General features: G+C 45.6%; 1 protein-coding gene and 1 long non-coding RNA gene across 6 annotated transcripts in view; one reads left to right on the top strand and one right to left on the bottom strand.

The window, feature by feature from the left end:
* Window positions 1-1,012: 1,012 nt before the first annotated feature.
* Window positions 1,013-10,863, bottom strand: LOC132391888 (uncharacterized). The gene is made up of 3 exons (XR_009511367.1): window positions 8,622-10,863; window positions 8,276-8,471; window positions 1,013-7,021 (listed from the first exon to the last, which is right to left on the bottom strand). It is a non-coding gene; the product is annotated as an uncharacterized LOC132391888 (long non-coding RNA).
* A 564-nt stretch (window positions 10,864-11,427) lies between these two features.
* Window positions 11,428-19,755, top strand: part of LOC132391879 (fibroblast growth factor receptor-like 1) — a 329,539-nt gene continuing 321,211 nt past the window's right edge. Inside the window, exons 1-2 of one of the 5 annotated variants that reach the window (XM_059965615.1) lie at window positions 11,428-11,814; window positions 13,460-13,587. In XM_059965615.1, the coding sequence (XP_059821598.1) occupies window positions 13,524-13,587 (64 nt within the window). In that variant the 5' untranslated portion in view covers window positions 11,428-11,814; window positions 13,460-13,523. Of the gene's footprint in view, window positions 12,220-12,546; window positions 12,729-12,984; window positions 13,119-13,459; window positions 13,588-19,755 lie in introns of those variants that run through there. The other 4 variants (XM_059965613.1, XM_059965614.1, XM_059965616.1 and 1 more) reach the window with 4 other exon arrangements.

Below are 19,755 nucleotides of genomic sequence, written 5' to 3'. Positions count from 1 at the left end.
CCCTTGTTTCAGTTGGGCTTAATCATAGGCACCTAATGCTCGTCTTGTGGCTGGAATATAAGTGGGTTCGCATGTGGGTGCTGGTTTGTCTTGTTAGTACTCTGTCCTTGCCTCTGTGGGGTAAGTCAGGCTGTCTTTGCCATTACCCTGTGGTTGGATTGGTCCCTTCCTGTTCTTGCCTCTGTTGGGTAAGCCAGGCTGTGTTTGCTGTTACCCTGAGGCTGGACTATTCCCTTCCCTTCCCCTTCTTTCTGGATCCCTTGCCTGAAGCCTCTACTGTGTCATCGCCTGTTCTTGCTGTCAAGTTCTACTGCCAGAGCAAGACTGTCTTTCGTTGTTTGGAACTGTCTCTTTGTGTTCTCACCTTTGCTAGGTAGGTCTGACTGCTTGCTGCTACTTAGTATTGGGAACTCTCTTGTTGTATTCAGCTTTCTGTGTATGAATCCCTGCCCTACGTCCTCTTCCCAAGGAGGGATCCCAGCTCTGTGTCCCGCGTCCCCCGAGACTGAGGCTCTGTGTCCCACATCCCCGTCCCCCCGAGGCTCTGTGTCCCGCGTCGCCGTCCCCCGAGACCGAGGCTCTGTGTCCCGCGTCCCCGTCCCCCGAGACCGAGGCTCTGTGTCCCGCGTCCCCGTCCCCCGAGACCGAGGCTCTGTGTCCCGCGTCCCCGTCCCCCGAGACCGAGGCTCTGTGTCCCGCGTCCCCGTCCCCCGAGACCGAGGCTCTGTGTCCCGCGTCGCCGTCCCCCGAGACCGAGGCTCTGAGTCCCGCGTCCCCGTCCCCCGAGACCGAGGCTCTGTGTCCCGCGTCCCCGTCCCCCGAGACCGAGGCTCTGTGTCCCGCGTCCCCGTCCCCCGAGACCGAGGCTCTGTGTCCCGCGTCCCCATCCCCGAGACTGAGGCTCTGTGTCCCGCGTCCCCATCCCCCAAGACCAATTCTGAGCTTCATGTCCTCATCCAGCCCAGGAGACCTGCGTCCTGCACCCCACGTCCAGTCCTGTTGCCTTGCCACATCTTGTCCGAGCCTAGATCTGGAGTCCGAGCCCAAGTTAAGACCTAGGTTCCAGGTTCTTGTCCAGACTCTGGCTTGGAGTCCTTGTCCAGGTTCCAGGTTCCGCTTTCCTAGTCTAGTCCTAGCCCTGGCCCTGTATCCTAGTCTTGTCCAGGGCCTGTTTCAGCGGCATTTCTTCCCCACTTCCCTTGCTTTCTTGACACACCTAGTCCTATCCCTAGTACTTCAGTGTCTGTGTCTTGCATTTGGGTCCGCTCTCAATGCCCATCTTATGACATTTGACCTGCTTAGCATGGGCGGCCCTACCAAAAGCCAAAGCATAAAACCCTGACTCCAACCAGCATAGTCCTTCAGGTCATTGATGTACACAAGTCTAGCCATGATAAAGCTGCAATCCTCTTGGAGGTACTGCAGGTAAAGTCGAAGTAAATTTATTATCAGAGAACACGTACTGTATTCCACCGTATAGCAGTTTGAGATTCATTTTCTTGCAGGCATTTACAGGAAAACAGTACAGTAATAGAATTAAAATTATGAAAAATTATAAATAACAAAGACCAGCAAACAACCAACATGCAAAAGAGGGCAACCAAACAAATAATTAATACAAAAATCAAATAAGTAGTACTGATAACATGAGCTGCAACGAGCTTGAAAGTGAGTCTGTAGGTTGTGGAATCAATTCAGAAGTTATCCTCACCAGTTCAGGAGCTTGATTGTTGGATTGCAGGATGTTGCTATCAAGGTGGGTCAACATGAAAATATCAAGACCTGAAGGGCTTCTTGAATTTATTGTTCAGTATGGAGATGAGAGCGTCTTCCCCAATCTTCATTGCTATTCAGATAATGCTAAACATCGCAGTTTCCATCGCCAGCTGTGAGAGATCTTTCAGCAAGTTAAAACTATACTTTTGCATTTGAGAGTCTCATTGGGTCAAGGCAGACTCTGTGATCTCGCTCTGCTGAGCGTAGAAGGAAGAAACTGAAAAACTGACTTTCATCACATCATAGACCAATTTGCATCAGTGAAAGCAAGGAAAATGCAGTAACAATTTTCATGTAGTACCATAATTTGTTAGTTAAAAGTTTGACTTGTATTTTTGAGCTGATATTATGGTAAAGTTATCTAAAAGATGGGTGTTGGATGTTTGGACAGGGGCGCAATTTCAGTGTTTGCCAAAGGCGCTATTTTCCGTAGATACGCACCTGCTCCCTGCTCTCTTGCATCTCTCTACCAGTATGCTCGCTTCTCTCCTTAGCCCACCACTGCTTTCAATGCATTCCTTCTGGCTTTAGACGTTTCAACCCTGAGAAACAGATATTCTCTGTCCTCTCTATCTATGCCTCTCATTATCTTATAAACCCTCTATTAGATTTCCCCTCGGGCTCTGGCTGTCCAGCCTCTCGTGGTAGCACATGTCCTCTAGACTGGGTAACATCCTGATAAACCTTTTCTGCACCTTCTTCAAAGCCTCAACATCCCTCCTGTAGTGGGGCAATCAAAACTGTACACAATACTCCAGATGTGGCCTAACCAGAGTTTTATAAAGTAGAGTTATGTTCCTTTGAAGATCTTTGGGACAATAGGTGAATGTTATCCTCGGTTATCCATGAAAAATTAATACCAGGGGCCTTGTTAAACAGCTAACCAAACTCATTGCCAGGTTCTGTATTTTTTTTTGCACTTGTGACGTTTTTCAGTAACTGGAACAAAGGCAGTATTATTTTCCTTTACCAGCTGGAGGAAGCTGGAGATCCAGAATGCTAATTCCCATCATGTGATGACTGGAAATCTTTATTTACTTTTTCTATTAAAAATAGATTAAAATGACATTTGCAAAAAGAGGAAAAAATAACCAATGCTATCAGTCATTTTAAGTACTGAAGCTGTATCAATCAGCAAGGACACCCATCTTCCAGACCATGCTCTCTTCTTGCTCCTACCATTAAGAAGGAGGTACAGGTGGAGCCTTAGGTCCTGTTGTCATAGTACTGTGACCGACAATCTTGTAGCTCCATTTTGTCCTTCTAGCTGTTTCAAGATGTCTTCAACCAAGCTCTTAGCATCCTTCTGGCTTATCTGGATAAAACCAAGGAAGGACTCTCTAACATGGACTGTTTCCCTCTCAAAATCAACTTCCACATACCTCACTACGTCTGACATCTGCTCAGTGTGCCTGATCAGGTGTTGAGTCAAACATGAGACCATAGTACTTGGCTTTACCAATGCTTCTCAGTGAACTCTGGTGAACAGTGGATGCCATCATGTGGATGAATTTGTTCTGGACACCTGATGAAAGATAAGACGTGGATCCAGGATGACTTTCCAAATGAGTGAGGTGTTCTTTTATGACAGGGTCAAAGATGGCCGGTAGTTTCAGTAAGCCAAGGAAATTTCCCCCATTGGAGTCATCGTCTAGCTGAAGTGACTCCCTGTGTCCTCGCAAAGCCAGGTTCTGAGTCGCAAGGAATTTTATGCAGTGAAGGATTCTTGTCAAGATATCACGCCACTTCTGCTTTTCCTTCTCAATCTGTGATTGAAATACCACGTCAATAACTCCTCTGTTTCCAGCTAAATTTCTTTCCATTTCTTTCCACTGTGTGAAGCAATCCCAATGATTCTGGCATTTTCATGAACACTAACCTTTTCAGGTGCTTTCCACTGGTTGAATCCACTTTCCTGCTCCAATGAGGATTGATGGTCTGACCGGGAATACAGAAGACAACAGATACAAAATGCAGACTTTTTAGAAGTGAGCAATGAGCAAGTCACTTCCTCACCACAACCATTTCCCAATTTCCTCTTGAACCAAGTTTTGTTCATTGAGTAGTTATTTGTTGGTAGGACAGGCCCCTCACTGTTCTGGAAATACTTCGAACCCAGCTTTATTATTTCTATTCTCAACACATCAGGCAGAATTGCTTTTCCAGTATTCTTGTCAAACTTCAGAAGTTCAATGTCATGCTATTCAATCACTTCTGATATGACTGTTCGAGGCTCTTTGATACCATCCAGTTCACTAGGTTCAGTGTCGTCAGGTTCAATCTTGTCAGGTAAAATCTCATCAATAAACTTAACATCACCACCACCACCATCATCTTCCCCTCCCATCACGTCCACGTCCTCTGTTCTCTTCTGCCTCACTCTTAATCTCGTCATACTCAGATTCATTTGACTTGACTACCTCCTCGGCTTGTGATGCATTTATACTTGATCCACCTTTGGATTCTAACAAACTTATAGCAGGTGCAGGCAACTCCATAGAACGTGTTGAACTACTTGTTCCAGGCTTTTCAAAGCATGAGGAACTTGCTCGACTGCTTGGCTTCCTCCGCCTCCAACTTCCGTCTCTTCCGTCCTTCAGCTCCACTATCCTCCCTCGTGAAGAAACCTTTCATGGTCTTCTCACACAATGCTCTGAAATAAGGCCATCCTAGTGCTCCTCACCCATGATAATTAAAGGCAGATCATAAATCTGAAGAAAATTCTTTTCTCACTATCCCAGGTTGGCTTGTCTGACTTTAATAGAAACTGCTCAGTGGCGCCCCCCCCCCTTCAAGAGGCGCCCAGGGCACGTACCATACCTACCGTACCTTAGATACGCCGCTGGCAGGGAGCGGCCACAGCGCGTAGCGATCCACGAATCCCGCATCTCCTTCAGGTGATAACGGAGAGTGTTTCGTTTCTGGAACACAGTGATCCTGATTACCTAAAGGCGAGTCACGATTACTTCATCACTTTCGAAATAAGTGGGCTGAAAGCAGAATAGGGAAGGAGAAATCAGGTCACAAGGAGGTCAGGGCTCCAGGCTGCGGTCCAAGGTCCATTGGCTCTGTTTCACATTCTGACATGTTCACAAACACGTGAAGTTCTGTAGACGCTGGAAATCCGAAGCAACGCGCTCAGAACGCTGGAGGAACTCAGCAAATCAGGCAGCATCTATGAAAATGAATAAACAGACGGCGTTTCGGCCAGGACTTTGGGACTCGGCCCGGAACGTCGACTGTGATGATTTCCATAGATGCTGCCTGACTTGCTGAATTCCTCCGGAATTTCTGTGTGTTGCATTCTGACGCGGTGCTTTTTGCAACCGTGGGCTGGTGGTTCCGCCGTGCGCCGGTGGGAGGCGGAATGAAACCGCCTGCGGCAGTTCTCTCGGATTGATGCTCAAACTCAAGCCGAGATAGCGCAAGAGTTCTATCTGACGCAGAATAAACCGGGTGCAAAAAAGACTGGGCAGAAAGTGATATTTGCCGCACCTCCCCATGTCAAAACCACCGTAACAACTGTATCAGAATTAGATAATCGATCTAACTATATTATACTTTGTATATAAATAACATAACTGACAGTCTGAACAATTTGAATTTGCAAAATTAGCAATATTACAATAAACTAGAATTCGTTATATTCCTAAGTAAAATGTCTGAGCTAGCTCCTTCCCTTGAAATGTGTGTTCAGATGTACAGGTATGAGTATTATAGTGTAATGCAGTGCAGAAACAGGCCGTTCGGCCCAGCTGGTCCATGCTGACCACCCTATCCTTCCTGCTAGTCCCAGTTTCCCGCGTTCGGCTCAAACCTCCTCAAACCCGTCCCCTCCATGTGCCTATCCAAATGCCTCGGAAGTGCGGCGGTTGCACCCAGCTCGACCATTTCCTCTGGCAGCTCATTCCAAGTTCTCACTACTCTCTGCATGATGAAGTTACCTCTCAAGTATTTCGACTCTTATGTCGGTGCCTTATAGATTCCCGAGCTCTGGGGAAAAGAGTACGACCATCCATCTTATGCAAATTCCTTATGACTTTATGAACTTCTGTGAGGTTCTCCTCTGCTCCAGCAAATAAAGATCGAGAGTCGCCAACCTCTGCTTAAAGCCAAACAGGCTCCCCGCCCGGCTTAACAATGTATTTCCTCCAACTGGGTGGCCAAGACTGTACTCAATATCACAAGGGCGTGCCAACGACTTATATAACTACAACATAACTTATTTATTGAAATACAGTGTAGAGTAGGCCCTTCCGGCTCAAAGTGCCCAACAATTCCCGATTTAACCCTAGCCTAATCAGAGACAATGGCCAATTAGCCTTTGATGGCCATCAATGGCCAATGACCAGTAAGCCTTTGCACTGTGGGAGGAAACCGGAACACCCGGAGAAAACCGGAGAATCGACCCCGGTTCAATTCCTGCCGCTATTGTAACCGAGTCACTAGTGCTGTAAAGCTTTGTTCTAACCTCTACGCTTCCGTGCCGTTCCCACTACTCAACTCGATGAAGTCCATCATGTTAAAAACCTTCACCACCAGCGTGGCCGCTGTTAGGAAATTCTGCACTCGCCCTCCCAGGACACTCTATTCAACAACACTCACCGGTACTCCACCATTCACCGTATATGTCCTACCCTGGTTTGACAGTCCAAAATGCATTACCTCTACGTTGAAATCCATTTTGCTCTTCCTCGGCCCATCTCCCTAACTGATGGTGTTCATAATATATTTGAATGTGACTCGTGCCCATTGGTTGTTACCAATGCTGTATTATATTTCGTGTGTATTAGAATAAAATGCTTAGCAACCATAGACGTCAAATGTTATTCAGTTGACAGTATAACAATGAAGCTTGCTGCAAACTTATGATTAATGAACATAAGTTTTCATGTAAAACACAACGTGTGGCACCTTAACAATGTGTTATTAGAGGGTGGGTCTCGTTTATAATAAGCAGATGGAACGTGGCGTTCAGACTGCAATAAATCTAATCAAGTGGTTTGGAACGCAAAATCCTTACGTGTCCTTTGCGAAAACATCACTGACAACAGAGATTTGTTTAGATTTGCCTGAAAACTATTGTATCTGTCTGTTCAGTTACTGACTTGAGTTGTTGCGGAGAAAGGAAACCAGCTTGCGTTAATTCCATTCAGACACATATTGTTGAGCGTTAAAACCACCGAAACACAAATTTTCCTTCAAAGGGATTCAGGAGAAGCCAACGCCGATGGCGGATAGAACCCTATTTAAAAGGTCATGAAAAATATTAATGTAATGTGTAGCAACACTCCAACCTGTCGCAACTTGTAGTCAAAACATCCCAACGCATCACCTGGCACCAGCCTCCCCTCCATCAAGGACATACATACAGAAAGGTGCGGGGGGAAGGTGGCAGTAACTTCAAGAAGGATCCCACCCACCTAGCTAATAGACTGTTTCTCCCGCTCCATCAGGCATCCTCGCCAAGACCACCAGTTTCAAAAAAATGTCACTTTCCCCAAGCAGTGAAGCTGATCAACGCCCCGCTCCACCCCCCCCCCCCACCACACAGACTACTTCATCAGTCACCGTTTCTGCAGACACCCCTATGCCTAGCATATAAACATAAATCAACCTAATGTGCTGAATCGTTTCCGGAGTAACAATTAATTCATTCTTCTTTGCACGGAGAAGTGGAAATAGCATTAAATTATCTTGAATCTTGGACCTAGAAAGAATACACACGTTTTATCTAAATTACCCCTTGAAACCTTTACACTGTCACTGAACTCATGGCCCAACATAATTTGGAATTATGTTGGGCCATGACTACGTTGGAATTAGTTTTATTGAGAAGGTCATTATCAGAGATTTATCAATCTCTACATTCCACCAGTAGCAAAACTATCGATTGTGAACGAGCAACTGGGCTAGAATACTAGGTTTCAGTCTAACACTTACAGAGCACTGTAGACTATTGTAATTTATTTAAGTATTGTTTGATTGTGCAGACATTCATTGCCTGGCCTATAGTTAACTGCTTATCGTATATAACAAGACATTGTGTAATTACAGGCATTACCGTAATTAAATGGCGACTTCCACTGTAATAGATCATACCGCTTTTAACATGTAGAACAGTACAGTACAGTTGTGCCGATCTTTTCTATTCCAGGGACTGTATAACACAGGTGTACATACCGTAACCACAGCTCTAAAAATCACATATATTATATATCTAAAAACCGGCAAATTATGTTATATTAAACCTACATACTATAACCACGCCTATGTGTTGTATGTATCCAGTACGAAACCTAATTTCCGTCGGGATCAATAAAGTATGTCTGTCTGTATACTTTGAATTAAACGCAATCAGTTACATAAATTATTGTTAATCGCATGCAGTAGGCGGTATTGGTTGACCACGGTGATCCATTTTAGTTAATATTTTAACAATCATTTCCAATTTCCAATTATTAATCTACATTTTTCACCGGTAGGTAACAGTCCTGACCTTGAAATGACGTATTACGTTGGTATGATGAAACCTGGACTTGGTGTTTAGGGGTGTTGTGCAATAGGGTTGTCTGAATATACTACTTTCTTCGGACCAACATACGGGATGCTTTGCTAAATAATATTAAGTGTTAAAGTTTATAACGGGATAGAACCCTTCCGCAATGATTAAAATGATTGAAACTGTGTCCGTGCTGCGAACAAAAAGAAACACGTATTATTAAACCCCAACCCTTTTATTTCCCGAATGCAAAATATAAGTCAACTACATTTGCCTAGTCCAAAACTTTACAAACGTTAAATAGTAAAACGAAACGTTTCCACAATTAAACCATCAAACTCACCTTTGTACATCATCACTAGGGAAAAGGCAGTCCTCTGCTAATAATTGAAAATAGGTATTGGGAATTTTCGGATTTGATTCCCGTTGCTGGGCTCTGGGTCTCTCTGGTCGCGGTCCGATTATCTGTCTGGTGTTAAAATCCAACCCACTGACTAAGTTTCCGTTCATTCATGGTCAAGTGTTGGTCCCAGCCAGTGGCGCTGTTGGGCATGTGGTTTGTGCCATGCAGATGGGTTTATTCGATTACCTTGTTACAGACTATCCAGGCAAACATTCAATAACTATATTCATTTCATTAGTCCCGTCAGAGGAAAGGTAAATTTAAAAAAAAACTTCCACGTGACAGTTATTCCCCGAAACTTTCTGTGTTTCATCATTAAGGACCCTCACCTCCCAGGACCTGCCTTCTTCTCATTACTGTCAGGGAAAAGGCACAGGAGCCTGAAGACGCACACTCATCATTTTAGGAACTGCTTCTTCCCCTCCGCCATCAGATTTCTGAACGAACCTTGAAACTAGTGAACGCTATCTCAGGTTTTGCACGACTTATTTAATATACGTTTCTTATCGTAACTTACTGTCATTTGTGTAAGTGTCGCATTGCAGTGCTGTTGCAAACATAGATCAGTAGTAATAAACCTGATTCGGATCCGGTAATTGTTCGTTGTCTTTATCCATCGGGCTTTAAGGGATTGAGGATGAACAGGTCCTGTGTGTATTTTATAAGCTTTTATAACGGGATGAAGGATATTCAGGAGTGAGAGGGTTAATGGTCTATCGACTCTCAGTATATCTCTCCCGCTCTCCGTCTCTCACACACACACGCACACACTATCCTCAATACAAAACAGCATTGAAAAAAAACTTGCTGTTAACTTTAATGAAATAGTCAATTTTAACCTCTGCTCTGCTGAAAGGTCTTCGACCTGAGTCTACTCCTCTTCACAGATGTGCTGACCGACCTGCTGAATGCTTCCAGCACTTATATCCAGCATACTTCCCGCACCTGCAGGGTTTTTTTTATCATAGCAACCCTGTTCCAGCACTGTGCTTCAGATTTTTCGCATGGCTGTTTTCTGCCCCGTAAGTTTTTTTTAAAATAACAAGTACGCACAAGGTTCTGAGAGCTTCGTCGAGTGGTGAAAGAATCTCGGAAGCAAGTTTTTCCGAAACAGGGCTTTACAGTTAATTCTTTATCAGGCAGAATTTAAAGTCAGCTTGCAAGCCAACTGATTCAAAGCAACCCCAAACGAAAACCCTGTGATGGACATATTGTGAGGAGACTTCGTAAAATAAATTTGTGAAGGGAAGATCTTTGACATGTTTTTTTCTCTCCCTCCCCCCTCCCCCCAACCCCAGAAAAAGAAGAGAACTCTTGGTTACTTTGTTGGAATACATTGGTGGCACCTGGTTGAGCGACAGCACCTGCATTTCGAGGGTTGTGGTTTCCATGCACCTGAACAGGAATGGGTCCAGGTTAACACTTTAGTCAGATATGCCGCTCTTTCATGGAGACAATAGCTCAATGAGTAGAAAACCTTCGCGGTCTCCTTTCCCAATTTTAATGCTGAAAAGCAGTTTATCTTAACATAATATCGTTGTGTGCCCCGGTTAGCCGTGTGTCTGATCTTCTACCCGGATCAACATAACTCTGTAAAGTATCTCAAAAGTTCCGAGGTCGCGAAAGGCGCCGTATTATCTCACCTCGCGTACAAATGCGTTTAAAGGCTTTAAGAGGTTAGAGTAGTTCAATGGGTGGAAGTTTCTCTGGCTAATTCCATAGTTAGGCGCCAAAATATATGAGACAACAATGCAAGAAACAATAGGCCAGAGGCCTCTCGTGGCTGCTGCACCTTTCAGTAAGATCACGGTGGGTCCAATACCGCAGCAATGAGCTAGTACAGTATATCGATCTCTCAGGAATGTACTGAGCTCCACGGCTCTCTCGAGTAGAGAATCCTAGAAATTCAAACCCCTCTCCGTGAAATGCTTCCTTTCTTATTTTCCTGTCCCTACTGTAAGTCTGTGATGCCTGGTTCCAGCCAAGGGAAGCATCCTTCCTCCATCTACTCTGACAAGCTTTCTAAGAATTGCGTAACTGTCGGTGAGATCACCCCCGCATTCTTCTGAACCCACGTAGTCTCTAATGCCAATGTCTTTCTCAAGGACGATATTACCGTTCGAGGATCCAGCTGCGCAACCGTCGCTCCCCACACTCTATCGCGGACACACGCATTCTGTTGCAGGTGAGACCTAACTATACGTTAGAAAAATGACTCACCTGGGCCCTGCAGAAACGCATCATGAAATCTTTACTGAAAAGAAAAAAAAATACAGACGATGGAAATCTGAAAAACAAAATGATGGGAGAAAATTCTCAACGGATCCAGAAAACAAAGGTGGAAAGCGAAATAATGAATATTTCAGGTTCTGGGCCCGTCTTCGGAGGAGAAAGAAGGAAGACCCCCTTCACTGTCTTAAGAAATCTGTATTCTTGCACTCAAACTTCTTCCCCAACATAAGACCAGCATACTGTTTACATTGTTAATTTTTTTTGGTGATTCTGCAAAACGCCTCTTTACTCGGGGAGTGATGTGATCGTGACCTTGCGGGCTGCAAGAAGCCAATAGCGTTGATGCATTTTGACGGCAAGTCCGATAAACAAGGGAAAGAAGGACGAGGAGGTATATGGGGAAAGTATATAGGAGAAGAGCCCCGCAGGGGCGTATAATACCGACGGAGAACGGTGAGGGTTGTTTCCCTCCTGCAAATGACATTTTTATATAACAACGTTACACGCGGTGCTTTACTCCTCAGGCTGCTATAAGAGGAGCCGTGGCCGCGCAGCCAGCCTGCCTGTCTGTTTCAGGCCGCCGCTGATTGGCCAGAAGTTTGCTTGCTGAAACTGACTTGCTTGTAGCCTTCGCGAAACACAAAGAGCGACCTCTCGCTCACAACTTGACGTGCTTTTCTTTAAAACAAACAAACTGTGGCAGAGAGAAAGAGAGATAAAGGGTGCAGGGGCAGAAAACTGCAGCATTGGCATTGCCGGGTACCGATTGCTTGCTAGCCAGCTTTACTTAGGGAGTCAGCCTGAGCTCAAATTGCAGTCTTGCTCTCTCTCTCTCTCTATAGTCGTGCTGCTGAGAGGGAAAAGCCGAAGAAGGGAAGGAAATACCAGTCGGAGAATTCAGGTACTTTGTTCTCTCTGACTGAGAGCCATCTACCGAGCTCTCTCCGCCGCAAATGACGAGCGTACTTCATTAGACCGACCGGGAGACAGGCGGAGAGTTCAGCAGACACGCTGCGAAGAAATGGTTGCGATTGAATCCTGACCTTTCGGCGTGTGTGAAATAATAAAAGGAGACCTGGTCTGCAGCTGGTCGGACACCCTCGGGTGGTGTGCTAAAAGATCTCCTGCTCTTTCCCAGAAGTTGGATTGTCCTCACCGCGGAAGTTGGCACCTCTAGACCCGACATGGATTGGTTCCTGGATTTTAAATCAGAGTGTTTGATATTCTTCCCCTGCACCATATAAAATGGGGAAGCCCTGTTTTAAACAACACGGATTAGTTCTAGTTCATACTCCGGGGATTACAGGTACGCTGGAGAGAATGCCTATTTCTTTCGGTTTGGGCCGGTCTGTTTATTGATAATTAGAAATCACTTGCGTTTCTTTGACTCCTTTTTTACGGCCTCTGGAAGTTTCCAAAGAGCCCATGAACTACCAACACGGAGCTAAAACAGTTTCACCAGCGTACAGAGATATCCAGTCAATTTCCAATCCTGTAAGAAGCGCGCACTTGCGCGACTGATTTTCGAAACCTACGCCAGTCGATGCCGGGGTTGTTTGCATTGGGCGCCGATGCAGCCCCTCCCCCTCTGTGAGCTCCACTCACTGTCCGCCGAGGGTACGAGCTCCCGTTGTGTATCTGCGGTTAGCTCAGATAGAAGTCCCGTGGCGGCTGCGTGGCCCGCCGCAAAGGGAGCGGCGGGGGGCGTTAGGGCAGCCAGTGTGTAATCACCGGGATAAATACTGATTGACCGATCGGGAAGCTCTGAGACAAGAGGCCGCAGCGGCAGCATCTAGTTACCTTCTAGCAATATATGTGCGTGGGTGCCTGTATATTGTACGCGTTAGGTTTCTTCAGAGAAAACTTTTACAAGTTTGTTATAGTACAAATTGCCGTGCTCAGCTTTCTGCGCCGTTGCGAATTGCCCTAGCACGTGGGCAATGTGTAGCGCCTGTGGACATCTCTCCTCCCCTAAGTAGCCCACCCTTCAGCTCACTTTGTAACATGTTTTGGTGCAAATTTGTAACTAATGACAATGTGTAATTGCATGGCATGTTGGAGGCAGTCGATACCTTGTTTTGTATCCTCGGGGCACGCAGCGCTAGCCAGGAACTGAGGCAAAGTTTCAGAGAAAGCGGAGATGATATCAGACTCAGGCAACAATAATCGTCTTAATTTTCTTTTCAGACTTCTAACATTTTGGAGGTATTGGCTTTATAGCTAAATTTACAGGGGGCATTCCAGACCCCCCTCCCAAAAACAGGAGTGAGGAAAGTTATAAAATATCTTTTGAGGTTCTTGGTGTACTGAAGGGGTCTCCACGGTGTTAATAGAACACAACTCATTTTGAGGAGCTAATGCACGTTCGAAAATCTGAAATACGTATATATGTGTGTGGGGGGGGGGGGGGGGGGGAGGGAGCCGGTGTTATTCGCATGACTGTGAGGCTCCTTCTTTGGAGAGAGTGTGCGCAAATTCTGTCAGCTTATGACAGATGCCCTCGCTCGCAAGTGAAAGTAAGAAAAAAAACTTTTATTTACTTTCAGCCTGGAAAAAGAAACGAATATAAAGACGGAACTTCGTTTTACTTTGTTTGGAGGGGAAAGCACAATGGAATTTCTTCGACTGGTTTTCATGATTTGGGGAGTCACGGCACTCACAGAAGGTGTAAGGGGTGAGTAGATTGGGATTTTTTTTCTTGCAAGAATACAGCATGCATCTTGGAGCTTGACGTGTTTAGTGAGAATCTGATGTGATTTCCTATTCTGGGCAAACGTGACAGTCTAGCATAGTTTTCAAAGAGCGGAAGAAGTTAGGGATATTCAGCAGATCGGACAGTATCTGTGGGGGCAACAGAGAGGTAGTACTTTAAATCAGTGCACTTTCTTCAGAATATGTTTTCTGTATATCATTCCGAAGTTTACACAATGGATTTTAGGTGTGAAATGTATGTCCACATCCTGTCTAAACTATGTCACTGCTTTGAAGGATTCCGATCTTCTACCCTTAGTTTTGGAGTTTCATTATTCTCCCCTTTGTCTCGCTTGGCTCCAACTGCTGCAGAGGCCGGAGACGTGGTAGCTTGCGTGTTAAAATAGTCAGGTTTCTCAAGCCCGAAAGTAAACAATGGCATTCCAGGTCGGATAAAGGCGTGTCTCTGCCCTGTCGTGTAATCCCTCTCTAACTTCTGCTGTCCGGGTGGAAGCGCAAATAAACTGATCTATTCGCCTCCGGTTGTGCGCGTGTTTACTTCTCCCTGCACTGCCCGTAATTTTCCCACTGCAAAATCCACGGGCCCTCCAGCGATCCGCTTTTCTTCCCTAAAGTGAGAGATTGCAAATGATTTTCACAACGGGATGTCCGGTTGTTGTTATTTGCAGTAGTTCGCGGAATCAAAGTTTGCTCAATACTGAGGAATCTCAAACACAAGGGAATCTGCAGGTGCTGGCAATTGAAGGAATCTCAATCTACCGGACTAGGATTGTCCACACTCGCTCCTTCTCAACTACTGTGCAGCACAAGGTGTACCTCCATGCAGAGGGCTGTTAGTAAGATCATAGAGTGACCCGGGCCGGAAATCGACAATCATAATATGTCCTTTTAGCAGTTAATTCCGATAACAGGTCTTCACGTTTCAGAAGCATTTAACTTTTTCTTACAGGGGAGGCGGAAGGTCGAAGTTAGGCTGAATCTGATGTGCAAATCAAAAATCCGAATGTTAGAAATCCATGCGACATATAACCTACCAGGGTCTGCGTTGTCCCACCTGCCCCCTGGTAATTTATCATATTAACAAATCTAGGGAATGAAACACTCCATGTTTTACAAGGAAGGAAATAATTTTATAATCCAGTTAGATGCGAGAGAAGATACTCAACATCTGACTGATTGTGTGTTTGGAGTTATAATCTATCTGCCTATCTATCTCGTATTTATTTTCTGTCTCTGGACGTTTAATTGCTGTTGGCTGCAATTTGAACTGATTTGGCATTTCCTGACTGAAGAACGAGCATGAGTTGTGTATAATTGATTGCACGAGTCTTCTCATTTTACTCGGTTTAAACAAAACTGACAGATACCCGGGTAATTATTTAATTAAACGATTTCAATTTGCAGGAAGAATTCCTGCCACTACCTAGAGGCTAATTCCGCCGAGATTGTTTTTAATATATAAACAAGGCATTCAAGCTTGCTTTTATTGTGACTCATTATGACTGGACGTTAAGTGGATGGGTACAATACAAGGATGATTGCATTCAGGATAGTAAAGTGATCATCACTGACGGTGGAGACTTGGCAAAAAGCGACGCTTGGTATTCTTTACGATGGTGATTTGTTTCATGGAACATTAACGTGTCCTGTGCCCAGTGGTTGTTAGTTACTTAAGGAGAGTAAATGCTTTCCAAGCGTTGGATTTATTGGGATGTGGTGAGGGAGGATTCCTTTAATTGCTCCTATCATTCTGTCAAGGGATTTACCCTCTTCTGCATAGAACGGAGGCGCGTTATCTCCTGGAAAATATCCAGATGATACATAAATCGAAAAAAGATAGGCAGAGTTGATTTTTTTTTGTAATTTAGGGACACAGCCCGTTGAGTTCCAACATCCATGTGACCAATTAACCTATTACAGACAGTGGCGGGAATTTAACCCCCAGTTGCTGGCGTTGTAAGGAGGTGCTTTAACCGCTACCCTGCTGTGCCTCCCCGTTTTCTTAAATGGCACGACTGGTGTCTTAATGTCCTAGACTTGATGAACCGCGATTACCGATTTTCCCCAAGTTAATAGGAGATAAATCAATTCGATTCACACTGATTTTCGTTTCCAGGTTTTCACTGATTATATTGTGATCTTTGATCTACTGTGAACGACCGTAAGGAAATGAATCTCTGGATAGTATGTGGTGACTTACGTACTTTGATCATAAATTCGTAAAACCTGGGAATGGGAGCAAATAACTGGATAGAACTCCGACCGAGGGAATTGGGTGTACTAACGTGTCTTAGTTAGCGTGCGGCGAACAAGCAGATGAGTAGTACGGATAACTGGGCACAGTAACTTTATTGGCCTCCTTCAATTCTATAAAAATATTTAATACAGTAACAGCGGCAGGAGAAATATCAGTGGACTGTTTCCACCGCCAAGTTCATTAGGAGAAGAAGGACTTGACAAGGGTTTGGAATTCAAGCAGCATGATCCGACGGGAGGGCGGGGCTGGGATCCAAAGGAAAGGAATAGAGTAATGGGCCCAACGGCCCTTTGCTCCGGCCCCGCCCTCCCTTGTAGGTGGCGCTGTGACCCAGTCCATCGCTCACTTCGTACTTATTCATATTGTGCAAATAGGTGTTTGGGGCCTAATGGAGATGGTCATTATTTTTTAATTGCTTCACTGCTGAACATGTACTTTGTAAGAGGGGGCGGCACAGTGAGGGTCAGCGTGACTGCTTTTGTCGCGTCTGGTTAGAGGTGCATGAAACCGAATGGTCCCTGGTGAGATGCTGTGAGTGAGATACGGGCTGGTCGCGTCCGGAAGTTTGCTCGGAACTTTCGTGACAATTAGTAGCACTCTGAGTGAAAGCGAACGATCGCTGAGCCAACCAAACTACACTTTTAGTCGAGATGTAGCTGTTACCCAGCAGGTGAAGGAGTCGTGTTTGTTTATCTTGACAAATTTTGATGGATGGAGAGCCCTGGGCATTTAGGATAGGGGCGGGCCGGACAAGTTCTTCACCAATTTACACATACAGGTCCACAGGCACACAGACTCTCAAACACCTAGAGATTCCTTCAACGGAAACCAGTTTTCCTTGGATACGTTTTACAATTTCATGTATAACTGTTGTTCGAATGGTGTTTGAAACATATAGCAGCAAATGCTTCCCAACTGCACAAGAGTAAAACCGTAAGTCTTTCAGAGTTTACGGTTCTCTGCCTTTGGATTTTTTTTTCTGGTCGTTAACCCGCGGAACAGCCCGCAGAACGCCGCTTTCCGTGCCCTCCCAGCAGGAATTCAGTAGAGACAAGTTGCTGGAAATCTGAAAGTATGTTTGCCATCAGTTACTGAGCAAGCGAGAAGCGTTGTGCGAGCTGCACGGTGTATTGTATAATTCCGCCTTTTCATTCATCTCACAAGTCATTCGGGCCAATTAATCTTGCCGATTTGTGCCCTTCCGCTCTATCTCGAGAACCGTCTAAACTACTCGGTATTGTTTGAAATATACCCATTCGCCCGTGTTCTGTGTTCTAACACTGGGTGGGTGCCCGGTGGGTTTGGATTTGTTCGCATCTGCCTCCTATTATGATCCGAGGCCCCGTGGTTCCTTCTGAAAGCGCGGCGCCGCCGTCCTTTGGTACGCGGTCACATCCAACTCCGCCAAGAGTAGGGGATGAAGATGCTGGAATCAGGAACAAAATTAAAAACCAAAATGCTGGAGGAACTCGGCAGGTCAAGAAGGAATTTGGATGAAGGGTATCGACTCGAAAGACCGTCTATGAAGCACGTAAACGCCTGTCTCAAGGGCAGTTTCTGTACCACTCTTAACGGACCTTTCAATGGACTTCCTCATACGTTTCAGATGAACTTTAATCTCCACACCTTCTGCACTGACGAGTCAGAAGCAGAAATTTGTTGTTTTCGTGGTAGCAGTGCAAGACGTAACACTAATAAATAAAGCAAAAACGCATAGCGTTCATGGACCTTTCCGAGATCTGATGGCAGAGGGGACGGGGCTGTTCTTCAAAAGTAGGTCTTCAGACTCCTGCTGAAAGATCTGGGCCCGGGAAGTCGGCTCTTTATTCCGCTCCATCCACTGATGGAGAGTTCCTCCAGCATTATCTATGTGTTACTCTGGATTTCCAGCATCTCTTGTGTTTCAGGGAGAACGTTTCAATGGCATTCGCATAGCTTAAGAATTTCATCGCTGTCATGTTGTCCTCGGCTACCGAAGCCTCTAAACAACGAATCTCCCCCCCCCCCCCTTTGTGTTTCTCCGTCCCTAACGACGTTCTTTAAGCTTTACTGTCACCGAGCTTTTCGTCATGTACCTCCTCTGCATCTCAGTGTCAATCTCTGTTTGCAAATGCTCACGTGAAACGCCCGGGGGATATTTTGCTGCATTCCAGGTGCTAAAAGGTGTTGATCTGTGTCGTGTGGAAAAGCGTGCCTGGATTTTTTTGTGGCTGGGAGTCACGAACTATCCTGGATATGGCTTTAACATCTCGGTCAGTGGTCGGAATCCGGGTTTTGACATCCTTTCCACTTTTCTACTCTCTCAACATTACCACTTTTTTTCCCTCTTCTTTTCCCGTTTAGTTCACAAGCTACAGACTCCTTTTAATCGCTGTGTTTACACTCAAGTTTATTACCATCACTGCCTGGAGGGATTTACATAATTTACTGTCCCGAGAGAGAGAAAAAGGGTAGGAAGACAGTTTTCTTTAGCACCCCTGAGACAACAGACGGTGCTTGCAGAGTTTGACTCCGTTTAGTCAGAACAATAAAGTGATTATGAAGTGCAGCCCATCCATTCAGAGGGAGACAAAAGGCATCAGTTTTTTAAAGCATTTTTTACAGCTTCTCTTAGCGCAGCTTGTTCCTCACCGACGGATGTGGTTGGAGGAAATCATTATTGCAGCTTTATTCCAATGATTTCTCGAGGAAGTAGATAAGGTTTAATTAACTGGTTGTGATTCCAGGATTTCCCTATCAACTTTTCTTGTCGCTGCGCACAGCTCAGTTCCCAGATGTGGACTGACGTTATGAGTTTGGACGCACGTGGATGAAAGTGACCATCAGGTTTATTCATTTCCGAGTCTTCGGTTCTGTTTGAGACGGCGAATGGGTGGGGAGGGGGGTGCTGGTCGCGGGGTCGGCGAGCTTGAGACCACACACACTCACTGTTATAGCTCTCTCTATATATGTATATGTCTTAGTCCGTGTATGTGTGTGAACGTACACACACACACACACACCAAACATCGTCCGTTCCCTCCCGTAGATGCTGCTCGATGCTGTCAGTTCTTCCATTTTATTTATTTTTAATTATTTAGTGATACAGCCCCTTCCAACCACTGCGCACCAGCAGCCCCCGACAAATCCGACTAACCCTAATGTAGCAACAGGCCCGGCAGCAGCTCTTAAAAAGAGTCCAATCAATCGACGTTTCGGGCCCGGCATAACCCTGGCGCAATCACGGGACAAATTCCAATGACCAATTAACCTGCCCAGTACGCCTTTGGACTGTGGGGGGCAACAGGACCCGAAAAGTCCCGCTCATTCAATGGGGAGGAAGAACAGAGAGACTTCTTACAGAACAGCACCGAATTGAACTCCGACTCGACAACGTTCCGCGGTATACTGTGGTCTCTCTCTCTCTCTCTCTCACACACACACACACACACACACTGGAGTAACTCTGCACGCCAGGCAGCACCTATGGAGAAGAATAAAGATCAGATGTTTCAGGCCGAAACCTCGACCACGCACTCCTTCACTAACACGCACACACACACACACACATCATCATCAGGCATTGCATCACACACTCATTCAGGCAATCGCTGACCCTTTCTTGCGCGCACACACACACACACACACACACACACACACGCACACGCACACGCACACGCACACGCACACACACACACACACATACACACACACACACACATTCTCCCGCTCACTCGACCAAACTCACAACCCCTTCTCTCCCCCGGGCTCTACATTGAGTCACACAGACAAGCGTACCCCGTTTCCCGATACGGAGAAGACCTGTTCTTGTGAGAGAATCTGGAACTGAGGCTTGGAGTTACAAGTCATCGCAGATGCCAAACTCTGGAGCAA

Source organism: Hypanus sabinus, chromosome 3, assembly GCF_030144855.1.
Source record: "Hypanus sabinus isolate sHypSab1 chromosome 3, sHypSab1.hap1, whole genome shotgun sequence".
Lineage (NCBI taxonomy): Eukaryota > Metazoa > Chordata > Chondrichthyes > Myliobatiformes > Dasyatidae > Hypanus > Hypanus sabinus.
Note: the sequence above shows the minus strand (reverse complement) of the source record. Positions and strands in the feature narration are given on the sequence as shown.